The 15,054-nt window shown below is 32.8% G+C and overlaps 1 protein-coding gene across 2 annotated transcripts in view; it reads left to right on the plus strand.

Moving 5' to 3' along the window:
* LOC725294 (tyrosine-protein phosphatase 99A) overlaps window positions 1-15,054 on the plus strand; it is a 318,555-nt gene that overhangs the window by 277,279 nt on the left and 26,222 nt on the right. For both annotated transcript variants that reach the window (XM_026439116.1, XM_026439117.1), the window contains exons 5-6: window positions 7,142-7,329; window positions 7,438-7,552. In XM_026439116.1, coding sequence (XP_026294901.1) covers window positions 7,142-7,329; window positions 7,438-7,552 — 303 coding nt within the window. The remainder of the gene's footprint in view (window positions 1-7,141; window positions 7,330-7,437; window positions 7,553-15,054) is intronic.

The raw sequence follows: 15,054 nt of genomic DNA on the forward strand, positions 1-15,054 counted from the left end.
TTCATACAGATTCATTCACATTCGCGAAAATGGCTTTTCTATTCCGATGACGCGAAATATCGACACCGTTTCCGTTTTTCGCGGTGTTGTTTCGAATTAACGGCGTGATACGCGACATATCCACGTTAGAACGTCAATAAACCGGTATTGGTAATAAGCTCGTTGTTCAAATAGCGTAATTAACGAAGCGATAACCGCACGTTTAATAAACCGGCTTACCGAAACAGATTAACAACGGGGACTATTTCTGCATTACGTATTAATCTTTCCGCGCCGTGAAAACGTGTTTTCCGTTCTGGATCAATTACCGTGTATTACAAACGACGATGATTAATTGAATCTCGTTGAAAAAGGAAGAAGAAAAAAAAGAAGAAGAAGAAGGGGAAAAGCGATTTTCCCAACTATGATGCGATAAAAACTCGATCCTTAACTGAAATACGCAATACCCGCGAGATTCTTTTAAAAAGTTTTCCAATAAACAACTCACGGCGAATGGATCACGTGACGAAAGCAAATCCGCGCGCGTTAAAACCGATCGTCGATCGGTCGCTCGAAATCAATTAAAATCAGGCCGCGAAACGAGCATCGAGAGCTTGACGGGGGGTGAAAAAAAAAAAGGGAAAAAAGAATCGCGATGTGGCAAACGCTCGTCGGTGTGGCAAATACGGGCAAAAATGGCAGACATCGATTTGGAAATCCAGCAACGGTATGTTTTCCATGTCCCGTCGAATCGAATCGAAACACGGAAAAATCCCGTCGATCGGTTGCCCCCAACTTAATAAAGAAATCGTGGTTAAATGTACAAATTTGCACGCATGCGCGCGCGGAGTCGGAAAGACAGATTGATCATGATGGCGGGTGAGACAGGAATAATTATCGGGTTGCCAAGATCGGACAGCGATCGCGTGGATTCGAGCTTCAATAACCGATTTAAATACCGAGGGACCGTGGATTCGTCCTCGATACGAATGCATTCGCGGGCGAGTGGCGAGAGACGGGGACCGAAAAAGAAAAAAAAAAAACAAAACTAACAGAAACGTTACGAGTTGTTAAACCGAACGCGATTATATTCGTTTCGCGATATTGCGCGGATCCGTTTTGTTTTTCTCTATGCTTTTCCCTTGCCGCCGTTTCCCGATATTGCGATCGGAAGCGAGGTTTAAACGCCGTTTTCACAGGAATCGTCGCAACGATAACGTCCCACGATCGAGCAAAACATTGACACGGTGGAAATTCTAACGTTTAAAAAAAAAAGGAAAGGTGGAGGGGAAAACCTTGGAGGGCGAATTTTTTACCGCGAATGAAAACGAAGCGAGTAGTTTTGTTTCTTTTCTCCTCGCGTCGCGAATAATTAATACTAGAAAAGTCAATTTCGTTTGTCTATTGTCTACGAGATCTCCTCGGAACGAAGCGATCGTATCGATCGTCGGGAAGGGAAACGTGATTCTTTTCGACGATAATACACGATGCACGAGATTGGAATCGAAATGCTCCCCCTCCCCCCGATGTATTCGAAACAAATCCGGCCGGATTAAAATTCAAGCTCTCTTCCTCGATTCGTACATGGCCGATCAAACAGTGAGCAGATATGAGTAATTCAAGAACGTAATTCGATTGGCCGTTTTCGCGTGCTCGAATCACGACCGACTGATGTGACATTCTATCTGAAGATCGATGAAGTCTTTCCGGATCCGGAGTGAACACCCGTTTGAAACAGGATGACAAATCTTTGCTCGATAGTGAGCGACGAGTAATACGTCAACCGTGACAGGATGCTTTCCTCGCCTAGAGACGAATGAATTTTTCAAAATCGCCCGATCGAAGGAAAAATCTCTAACGCTTCCCACGTCCGCGGGAAAGCAAGCATCGTGGCGACAATGGATCAAATTCCAAATATAAATTTTTAATAAATAGAATACGAATGGAACGAATAGCGTGAGAGATCTAAATTTCGAGCGCGTTAAAATCGAATTTTCAAGTAGAAATTCTACGAGAATTCTATCATATCCGTGTGGAAATACGATGTGTAACGATAACGAGAAGAAGGGAAGTTAATTTCGTGAAAACCGTGAAATTCCGTGAAACGTCGAATATCGAATGATCGATGGGGAGGATTAACCGAATAACGTCGAGGTTGCCTTTTACTTTGGCAAACACAGATAAATGAACGGTTGAACGTCGATACACGGACGAACGCGTAAATGAAACGTGTAGGTTAGATGGCAATGATTGCGCTGCAATAACGAGATAATAACAGTTATCAGGATAATAAACAGGCAATTAATACAAGGCCGTGTATTTAATACCGTCAATACGAGACGCGTGTGTATCGACCAACATAAAAGCTAATAAATAAAGAGATAGATATGATAGAATACGAGTCATCATTCGATTATCGCCGTCGAGACGCCAGAATCGTCGTTAACGTCGTCCCGAGATTTGTTATTCAACCTCATCTTTCTTAAAAACTGCGCGAACAACTCTATTTGTGTTTACGCGTTTTTTTTCTTTCTCCTTCTTTTTCTCCTTTTTTCTTTCTTTTTCTTTTTTTAATAAAATTTCTACTACTAGTTTACCGAAGTGTTTCTTTGATCTTCGCCTCCGAGAGATTGAAGGGAACTCCTCCAATCTCTTCGCGCAAATAGATACACCTTCAGAGAATAATTAATTTCGCAGCCGGTAAACGTTCCACCCCTTTGCAGTCGTTAATGAGATGCTACGAAACTTTTCCTTTTTTCCCCTCTTTATCTCTCCTCTCTCTCTTTTTCTCTCTTCCCGTCCCTCGTCCGTTTAACTTGGCGCACAACTACCCTTAAGCGGCACGCGGGACCGTCGTATTCTCGATCCTCCTGCGATAAATATTCGAATTAGGTGTTCTCTCTACCCAAAGACACTTTCGAGAAAATAGCCCTCCTTATCGTAACATTGACCCATATTCAAACGCGGAGGAAAAATTGTTTCGCCCATTTTCCACGCTTCTCTCGAACTCTGAATATATATTTTTCCTTCGTTCGTTGCAGGATGTGAAACAAGCGAAATTGACGATGGTTGCACGATTAACCGATAATACGTCAACATCGCGTTCGTTAGCGCAATTTATCGCCAGCATATTCTAATTCGCGATACTAATTGTTCGGTACACAAACGTACATGCAACGCGTAGTAGATGCGCAAAGGTATGACGAGGGATGCCCACGTCGGTGTACAGGAATCCACACCAGGGTTGGCTTAAATGAAACGCTGCCCTTTCTCCCTCCCTCCCTCTCTCTCTCTCTTTCTCTCTCTGTCTCACCCAGATCAATAGGGGTGAGACTCGCCAACGAAACTTCTCCTCTCCGCTTTAACCCCGGACCAATACGTACACCAACTCTCTCGTCCCCTCCGAAGGTCGTTGCCGCCTGTCCCCCATAAATATATCGCGTAACAGAGCCACCAATTAGCCATCGGGACAGCCGTGTCGGCGTATATATATGTGTATATATATACACACACACACGTTCACACAGGGAGTTCTAAGTTTCGTGGGGAGGGTGTCGAGTCCGCGCGAAAATTGGAAAATTCGTGGCGCGGTCGCAGCACGGCGGTAATTTCGGCAACATCCTCCGACCCGCGACCCTGGTAATCAACCTGAGTTATGAACTTGAACGCCGAGACCGCGCCACCGGGAGCGCGGTGGATCGCCTCGCTTTTATTTCCCTTCGGAGCTGATAAGAAGGGATTCGTGGAAATTCTTATCCGTATACGTCCTTCTCTCTCTCCAAGTTCCACGTTGGTTACTTTTTTTCTTTTTCTTCTTCTTCTTCGTTTTATGTCGCGCACCAGGATGTGGAAAGTGTAATTCGCCAAGTGGCGTTTTTATTGCCCGAGTATCGCGGCAACTGCGTCTATTTAGGTTATAGAACCGCTACACTTTACCTAAAGCGCCCCGCACTTTATTATCGCGGAGATATTGAATTAGTTTTCCTTTTTTTTTTTTTTTTTTTTTTTTTGGGAAATTCGAAGAGAAAACGAAAGAGTCAGGGGGGTTCGAACGAAAATTTAATATTTGAAAAGAAAAAGAAAAGGAAAAGGGATCGACGTGGCGTGGCGAGACAAAACGCGGAGGGAAGCATAACCCTCGTAGTCGTAAACGTAGCCCTGGCACAGGATCGTAATAATTTAACGCAGATTTTGCGACGGTAAAAAAAAAAGAAAGGAAGAAAGAAAAAGGAAAAAAGGAACGCGTTTATTACGAAAGCTGAATTACCTCGGCGAAGTGGCCGGCCCGGAATCGCACGAAAGACTTATCGCGTATACCACGTAATACCTGACCCACTACAATGTCTTCAGCTAGGCATTAATAATTCTGGTTGTTTCGTTAATTGACTGCCACCGCAACGGTGATGGTGATAGTGATGGTGGAGGGAAACGGCGGTTTTGCTTGAATTGAAATAAAACGTGACTGGAATAAGAACGAATGCCCCGAAGCTAGTAAACTCGAAAAAATACAATCATGATGTATAAACTAATTTGCAGATATTAAAAGAGTTTTCTCGTATTCGCGATAAATTTTTTTTCTGAAATATAACCTGTAAAATATGTTTACCGGTTCAATTTTATTTTTCTTCTCGAGAAATATTGTTCAACGTAATTTGAATCATCCTGAATATTGTAGTCTGTTTTGAAAAATATATTAATTTAAACGACAAAAATATCAAGACTTAAGAAAATCCTGGTAAAAGGTAACGTGGATGAAAATTAAACTATTATTATCAGTGAAATGGAATTCAACTTATATGAATAATTGTGCGAGAAATCGGAAATAAAAACAGTCAGTTTATTAAATTATTCGATCGTTCTACGTATATTTCGCGTGTAAATAAAAAATAAGATGATCGCGATTTAAATAATTTTGCTAACTCGAACAAGATAATCGAGAATTTTCAATGTAATATAACTAATTGATTCACCGAACAAAACCGTGCTCTGAACCGATCATTCTTATACTCGAAACTCTTCGAAAAACCTTCGACAAGTATTCTCTTACCTTGCCATCCTCTTATTTGTAACATTTGATAATAAAAGAATAATCATTTTGACTTTTCTTTATACCCGTTCCCCAAATATCTCTCAATTATTATTCCTAATTACTCCGGTTAATCCAATCCACGATGTCTCGCCATTTTCCCGACCGACACGAATTTCCCCTGAATCCGCGAAACAATAACAGACATGACGATTCGTCCGAGCAATTTCTCCGTAAACCAGCCGACTAATCGTTGTCACTGGCAATTATTCACCGAGAACGTCCGTTCGAAGTTTCGGCCGGGACGCGTTAATTAATCCGTCGACTTTCACCCGCGGACGCTTTATTTTCGCGACCCGGTTATCGCCGCCTTCGCGGCCAACATTTCTACTACGGAGAAGGTAACGAGTCGGCGGAGAAGTTTCGTACCCACCACCTGTCATCGAGGGACGCGTGACGCGCATTAAACGTCTTCAAATTATTTCCAAGCCGATCCCTCGTTCCACGGAGAAGTAAACACGGAACGGAGGAGGAACTTTGACAACTTTCCATCCGCGAATATTGGCCCGCGATAACGCCAACAAGTTTCCGTTACAACGATACGGACGCCGCTTAAGTCAAGTTGGGAAGCGAGACCGTTTCGAAAGGGTCGAGGGTACCGTGATCTCGGTTGCTCGAGATAAGAGAGAGAGAGAGAGCGGGAATTAATAAGGTTTCTAGACACGATTTAAAAAGGTAACGCGAGTTGCTCAATGCAACGCGATCATACCCGCATTACGTGCCAACTCGTGTTGGCTTTTTAGGAAAAACGTTGTTTTGGGAATTATAAAAACGGACGTTACGTGCCCGTTGTAGTGTTCTTTTTTAGCGTTTCTTTCTTTCTTTTCGACCTTGGAATTTGGTTGTAGTGTATTCCGTTACTGCGAGAAACTGGTGGCTAAAAGTTTCGTTGTTACGATGTAACTTAGTATTCGGTGGAGCAACGTCGGCGCCAAGAGGAAAGTAATGAAATAACATGTGCTTATGAAATGTCTCTGGTAGTGGAAATGCACGGAATACGATGAAGAGAATTTTAAGGAGGATATATTAAACCCGGAAGTCAGATATAGCTTGGGGAGGGGAGGGGGAAAGAAAGAAAGAAAGAAAGAAAGAAAGAAGGAAAGAAAATAGCAATGAAAATTTCTATTCCATTTCATTGGGAAGATTCCGCGACTGCAATGGTCGATAAATTCTTCGAGACGTTTGTGACAAATAGAGGAGTCGAGATGAAATAAGCTCGATCGGATCGTATTTCTTCCCCGGGGTAATTGCTATTATTTTTTGAACGGAACGATGGTACCGTTTTGATCAGCCAGCAAAATTTGATTATGCGAAAAGTATTAAATTACACGCGCACGAATTTTAAACGAGTCGAAAGCTATCAATTGTTGAAAATATTACGACAGGGGAGGGTCCATTGAAACGCGTGTACCTGGATCACAAACGAGGGGAGGATGGAGGGAAAGAGAAATAATGGGAAATACGATTAAGCGTGCTTGTTCGAATTTTATTCGCGACGACGGCCAAAGGTAGAAAATAAATACGATCGATCCGATATTTATTGCGAGCTGATCATCAAACAATCATTGCAAATACGTTTTTATCCGATGGCACTCGTGTTGATCCGCCTGTTTCGATGTTTCCCGCCCCTTTATCATATGTCTTCAACTAGTACATCGATTTTTTTCTCATTATAATTCATTTGATGATATTTCCATTGTTCTTCAATTTTTTTCTTTTTTTTTTTTTTATTAAGTCAAAGATGAAAACAAATGAATATAATGAGTAAAAGAAATTGATATAGAAAAATTTAAAATTTTAAATTACTTCGATTATTGGAACGAAAAAATTATTAATTACAAAATTAAATTAGAAATTTGGAAAAAAAGAATTCATTCTTTCTTTCTTTCTCTCTTTTTTTCTTTTTAAGAAGATTAATCGAGAAAATTTACGAAAATATCTATTAATGGAAATTTTTGTTGAAGTGTTTTTACAATATTCGATAAAATATTTTGCGAGCATAAAAGTATTTTATATATATATATATACATTTATGCAAAAATATGATAATGCATATGTTTCATTTTCTCATTTTAGTGCCATCAGGAAAACCTATAATTACCAGCGCTCATAATACATCTGCCACATCTATATATTTGGCGTGGAAAGCGCCCAGCCCTGACACAATTCACGGCGAATTTCTTGGGTATCGAATCGGGTATAAACCTCGAGACAAACCTTATATGGAAGAAAAAGAAGTATATATACGCAATCCAGCCATTGACGTAAGTTGAATAAATATTTGTAATATCGAATATCTTTTATTATCCGTGTTGCATTTGATTTTATATCGATATTTTCCGTTTAATAAATTTTCGCACGTTTCATTGCAGAATCATACAATCCGCAATCTACAGACGTACACCCAATACCTGGTGTCATTACAGGTTTTCAATCCGGAAGGACATGGTCCTGCAACTACCATCTCTGTAATGACCGACGAAGGAGGTGAGATTAAAATTTCATTATTTTTTATGATTAAATATTTAATAAAAAGGAAAGAAATTTAATTGATGTCCGTCTATGTTCAAAACTTGGCGCTTTAAAATTGAAGCTATCGATAAAACAGAAACTTCTATGTAGCTTCGGTCGATAAGCAGAACTTTGCGGATACATACTTTAACAGAATTCAGAAAGGACGATTTCTGTAATAATCTTCGTTCTTATCATAAATAAAGAACGGAAAAAATGAGATATTTTATAAAATTTTATATCATATATTTTGAAATATTAACTTCAAAAAATAAAAAATAAAAAAATAAATCTGTCTAAATAAATAGTACTTATTTAAATAGAAATAAACTCTACAAAAAACATTGGTTTTTAGCAATATTTTCCTATTAAATATAATTTCATAAATATTCTAAAAGTATATTTAATCTAAGAGCATATCTATCTAACCATAAATTTAATTTAAAAATATTCTACCTAATTATAAATCTAATTTAATCTGCCTATTAAAAACCCAATATTTTTTATGAAATGTGTTTACATAAATATCTAGGTATAATAAGAAAGAATATAATAAAAAAGAAAAAAAAGATACAGCTTAATATAAAATACCCTTCCAAAACATTCAATGTTTTTCATATAACATCATATAATCCTACTTTCCTATAAAAAATTCTAAAAACATTACATAAAATTTTAAATATTTTAGAAACTCTGTCTATTAAACGTATAAGAGTTTCTTTTTATAGCTCTATATATATATATACATATTTAAGATACTACTAAATATTTCACACACATACCAGTAAACCTATAATAAATTCATTTACTGAATTAGAGAAATAAAATATTTTTATTTGAAAAGAAAATATATAATCAAATTCATAAAACATTGTTAGATTATTTATATCTTTCGTTTTTTTCAATCAGATAAATTTAAAATAAATTTGTAAATTTAAATTTAAATTTAAAAATTTGAATTAGAAAATTTAGATTTCAATCTGATTTGAATTGATTATTTCATTGTAATTAATAATAATTTTAAAAAATAGTATAATAAAAGAAAGATATCCATTTAAAAAATTAAAACATTTTTTAGTATTATTTTTAACATTATTTTTAATAACAAATACTCTATTTTTATAAAAGAAGGTTAAAAAAAAGGGAAATAAACAAAAAACTACTAAAATATAATAAGAAATGCATTAATGTGAACGCGAACAAAACGTAAGTGGAATTTCATTGTTTCTGCAATACTAAATATACTAGATTTTCAAAAGAAACCGCGAAGAGTGCTCCATTTTATTCACAATACGAATTAATTTATAAATGGTAAAAAAAAAGAAAAGAAAAATTCGCGAAACAATTATTCATAAACGTAATATTAATAAATATTATTCTATGCACTCAAATTTCAATACGCAACACTAATAACGAGATATTTAATTCAGTTTCCTTAATAATTGGTCTAATCCCTCATGTTTTAACTATACAGGAACAGGAATTTGCACAATTATAAAAGCGTGGGCATTCAATATTCGCAACTACTAAAATAAACGCGATTATTTTTCAACGCAACACTAATACAAAATCGCGATGCCCATGATGATTGGATGATAGGCCATGCATGCAAATTGGCCGAATAAATACAACAAAAATATATTACTAAAACGAGCACAGTGACAAAATAGTAACAATGACTTCCCATTCTTTGGCGCTACAACAAGATCCAAAAAATGAGAAGCCATTCGTTGCAGCCCTCTTCGCGACAGTTTGTCGGGCCTCTTCGGTCTTCTTTCTTCGAGCGCGATGCTCGCTGAAACTTAAAACTAGGCTCGAGATTTCCTAATCGCGAACAAAGGAAATAAAAAAAGATAAAAGAAAAGAGTTCATACCCAGAATCTCGAGCGCAACGTTCGTTTCGAAACCCATTTCGCGACCGCGGACCGCGGAATTCGAAAAATCGATGAGCGAAACCAGAGACGAATAGCATAGTCCATTCATCCACTCTCTTTACCCTCGATTTTTCAAATGTTATCTCCTGAAACAGGTTGTCACGCGAAAACACGCCTACCCGATAAGAGATTGTGACAACCTGCCCGGCCCTACCTACTTATAATTAACACTCATGCCAGAAAACATGCTACCTATCCTACCTAAACCTATATCTAAAAAAATATAGCAAACCAGACATGCCAACACATTCATTCCACGATTCTCACACATAACACTCGGGCGCAAAAAGCCTACACTAGGGAAAGCGTCCCGGGACGCCTCCGACACCCGAGCTTGGCACACTACTTTCACACTCTAACTTTACGTACCTTTTCTCTGAAATCGAGTGACGATGATTAATGATCATTGCGTGTATCGCGATAAAAGATTATAACTCAATTTTAATTATCAATATTAACGATAAAAAGAATGGAATACATATAGAAGAATGAAGTAATACATGTATCTTTATATATGCATTACATATAAAAAAAAATAAAATTCTTCAGATAAATGATAATGTTCAATTTAATAATAATAATAAGAATAGTATATATATAATTCGTAATCATGTAAATTTTCATTGTAATGATAATAATTTTCATTATGTGAATGAACGTATAATCGAAACGACGCAATTCCACAACCTAACCACACACACAATGTGAAAAATACGTCGTGCACGATACACTAATGCAATCGTCAATCGCTCAATAATTGTTATAAACTTATAAATTACGATCATCATGCCCATTGCCTCTCTCTCATTCAAATAGCACCTGAGCATGTGAATGAGATCCTGGAAATGGACACGGAAAGGATTAAATCTGAAAATCCTAAGCTAAAATAAGTATTAATATCATTTTCTAACGGGCTAAATTTTTTTGATTTTACTTTATTTCGACTTTAGTTTAAATTTATTTCATAATTAAATCTAATATTGAAAAAGGAAAAATATATATGAACTATGAATGAGGAATTTATTTATAAGAATTAATGAAAAATTTATTTTTGACAGCCAATAATTAAAAATAATTTACTCTATATGAAATGTTAGCAACCTCAGGTGATTTCTTCATCAAAGTAAATTTTCAAAAAGTTCAAAACATATTAATATACATTTGATTCCAAAATCTGCCTGTCGCGAAATATCTTCTTGTACATAAAATTTCATATATTTTCATACGGAAAAGATAATATATTTTTGTCTATATTTCAAATTATATTTAAATACATAATAAAAAATTATTTTGTTTATTATATCAAAATCAAAGTCATCCGATTTGTTCATTACTTAATATTTAATTAATATTTATTTGTTATTCATAAATGTATATTCATTTGACTTTACAAATATTTATATATTAAATATAGTTAATTATAGTTTGATTTTACAAATTATTGTAGTAAACATACATTCAAATTGATTATTAATATCAATCATATTAATATTATCTTAATAGAAAATTAAATATCGATATTATTTTTTTAACTCGATGTACAAGAAGATCTATCCTGATCTAATAAATAAAACACATAAAATAGATATATTACTATTCACGGATATAAATAATACCCGCGGTCACTGTGCTCGTACAAAAATCTAAATATACAACCAGGCACCCGTGTCGATTCGGACTTTTCATCCTACGACATGATTGAGTGACCAGAGGAACAAAAATGCATGCAACTCACCAATAGATGCGAAGAATGTACATTGGCATCAATATGGGTTATGAAAAATCATCATAAAAACTGAAAAATATCTGCAACAAATATAAAATATCATTTATAAATATAAGAATAAAGATTCTAATATAATATAATAATAATAAAAATTAAAATCTTGAAATAAAAATAAAAATTTAAAAAGTGGAAGGAATTTTATAATTATTATTATTATTATTATTATTATTATTATTATTATTATTATTATTATTATTATTATTATTATAATTTCATAATTTTCAATTTTTCAAAATAAAAATGAAAACTTAAAAAGAAAGAAAGATAATTACTTCTTTGCAGTTTAATAAATGACGTAAACGCCGTATTTTTTTCATGCATTGACTTTAATATATACCAAAAACGAATATTAAAAAAAAAATAAAAAAAAATAAAAAAACTATTGTTGCATTTATTTTAGTGGCAATCAGCGAATAAGTATTGATTCTACTTTATTGTAATTAAAGTTATTATATTCTAAAAAATATTAAAAATTATTAACAAACATTTGATTCTACTGATCGTATTGCATGCAGCTACAAATTCTGTGAAAGTAAAATTGTGCTAGTGTAAAAAATAAAATAGAAAAAAAAAAAAAGAAAATTTATATTTCTATTGAAAAAGTATTTATTCTAAACAATGTTTTTATTATTTTGAAATTTCAAATTGATTGTTAATTTTTCAAATATAAAATATTTCTTATATCATGTATAAGAAAATATTATATATATATATTTAAATAAATACTATATTATGAATTAACAGTAATCATTAATATTCCAATAAAGAAAAAATTAAATAATAAGTACAATGAAATATAATGAATATATTATGCATATAATGAATTGTTAAACTTTACCGCGTTTCCACAAAAAGACATTGGCATCCATATTGCATTTTTTTCTTCGAAATTAACTTATATCAGTAATCGATTAATAACCTACACAAAAAAAAAAATCTTTAAATAAACATGTATAATATACAAAATTAATCGATTATATTAAAATAAAATAATAATTAAATATAAATTCCATTTTAGAAAAATATAATATAAACTATTAGCAGTACTAACCTATAACTTTACGAAATGAATACGAGATGAATAGAATGAAAAAAAGAATAATTTTGCCGATTTTCGATTTCGATTTGTAATACAAAATCTTTGTAATAGATTAAGAATATATAAGTCACAAAAAATAATTATGAAAATAACACTGTACAACAATAAATCACAAACTTTGAGGAAAAAATGACGTCGAAACACTTATTACACAATTATCGATACTAAAGTGACATCTCGTGATTCGATTTCGATTATCGAAAAGGATTAAAGGAAAGAAAGTATATACTCCACAATTTAGCAATAAATCGAAATATATCGAAATATATTGAAAACATATCGAACGTAGAATAAACGCAAACTTCAATTTCTTGAAAAAAATATATGATAAAAAATATTTATATCCTTCAGAATAATACAAAATAATACAAAATAATAAAGAATAATAAAGAATACAGAAAAAAGAGACAAATATATAACTATATGCATTTAAAAAAGGGAAATCTATTATTCAAATAATTTAATTCGATGCAATAAAATTGATTATAATGAATCATTTACTGTATTTCCGTTTCACTATTGAAAATGTGGATAAAAATGTGGATAAAAACCTATGTTAAATACACCTATTCTTGTGGAAAAATAGAATAAAAATAAAATTTTACCTGATATATAGAAAATTTATCGTACCGTGACATGGCATAAATCATTATTTCTTCGACATTATCTCAACAATTAAACAATAATCTAGACAAATAAAAATCAGAACGATGCAACAAATGTATAAATTTACAATAATATTACAATAAAATTGAGCTAAAATAGGTTATGATATAATATAATCTGTCGATAACCTCAATAAACAAAATATCGAAAAGAAAGTACAAAGAAACTTAAAAGATTAATTAATTTTATTCTTATGATGCTTAATAGATTATTAAATAAGCCAACTAACAATAAATTATATATTAAATAATAGAATTACTTACTGCGTAATAGAAATCAAACCACTCGAATCTATGACGCACCCTGTCACCATGATTTTCGGCAGATAAATGATGTTGCATGCTATAGGTTCATCTAAGTCGCTTCTAATTGGCTGGAATGGCACGATTCTTTGTTTACTTAAATCGCGCGAGATTTGAAGATTACTATAATATAAATTAATTATAAATTCCTATAATATTAGATTCTAATAATTTAAATAAGTTAAAAACTCTAATAATTAAATAAATTAAAATAGAATAAAACATACAAGAAAGAAAAATATAAAAATTAAATAAATTTGAAAAATCTGAAAAAAAAATTAATTAAAAATACGTAAAATGAAATAATTATTTAAATTAGTATTTAATTAATTATCTAAATTGTATTTACAATAATCTTTATAAGAATTTTTTATCATTCATTACATCATTTATCACTCATAAATTAATCGTTATCCATCGATGAGATTTTAAATTAACTTAATCCAAATCTCTAATACCAACTCTAAAATTTATAATTTATATAATTTATATACTATGATACTATGATACTAGTTTGCAATATCCGTATCAAGAATAGTCTTGTCTAATTTAAAGCAAAAGAAAAATACAAAATGTTGATTATTTATATCAAAAAAAATTACAATACTCAAAATGCAAGTGATTGAAAAAAAAAATCAACGAAACGCGAATTGAGAGAAAGATAAATATCGAAAAAGAAACAAAGATTAATGTAATGAATAAAAATGAAAAAAAAACTTAAAAAATAACCCCCTATAAATCACTATCGCCCTCATATTACGATTTACATCAATGGACTTACGAGAGTTGTCAAACAGAAGATACTTACTAATCGTGACCAATCAAAAGTTACGACAGTGGTCTAACAGAAGAACGATTTACATTCTGACGACACAGAAAGGAGCAAGGGATACTAGATGCCCGATCACTGAAGCTGATTTATGAGACCGGTGTTCGACCACAAGACCTAATTCTGATCAAATACTCAAAGGTACCAATCGACCAAAGCGCGGACCCTCGACTGGTCACCGGAAGTAAAGCATCTGTCCAGCGACTCTTTTGCCACTGTTGCATGATATGTGGTTAATGGAGACTCGAAATAATCGATGAAAAAACAATAAATCGTAAAATAATCATAAGAATAAATTGAGAAAGAAGTGAGAAACGATTCGAATAAGAATAACAAAAAAATTTGAGATGAAAAATAATGAAAACGAAAGAGAGAATATAAATGTGTAAAAGAATTGAGAATTTTATTTTTCGCTTTAAGTTAGGAAGCTTAAATATAAACATTTAAATTTAATCAAACTAATATTCATTAGTGATCTGTGTCAAGAATATTTTGTGTCAAGAATATTAAATTCAAACATTTATACAATTAAAAAATATAACAATATCTACTAATTTTTTTTCAAAATTTAATTTAACTTATACTTAATAATTTAAACTTTGATAACAAACACTATCAATCATTCGAAAAAAATGAATTTTTATCTGTACATTACAATAAGAATATTAAATAAATTAAAATTATAATAATTATATATAATTAAAATATATATATAATTATTTTAAACAATATTAAAAGAATTAAAAAATATTTTCATGAGTTTTTAGCAGTTTTTAGCAGTATTTTCATTAACAAATGAATATTTAGAGGCGTTAAAAAAAAAGATAGCCAGAAGAGTCTAAAAAAAATTACTCTCTTGCAG

Source organism: Apis mellifera, linkage group LG2, assembly GCF_003254395.2.
Source record: "Apis mellifera strain DH4 linkage group LG2, Amel_HAv3.1, whole genome shotgun sequence".
In the NCBI taxonomy this organism is placed as follows: Eukaryota; Metazoa; Arthropoda; class Insecta; order Hymenoptera; family Apidae; genus Apis; species Apis mellifera.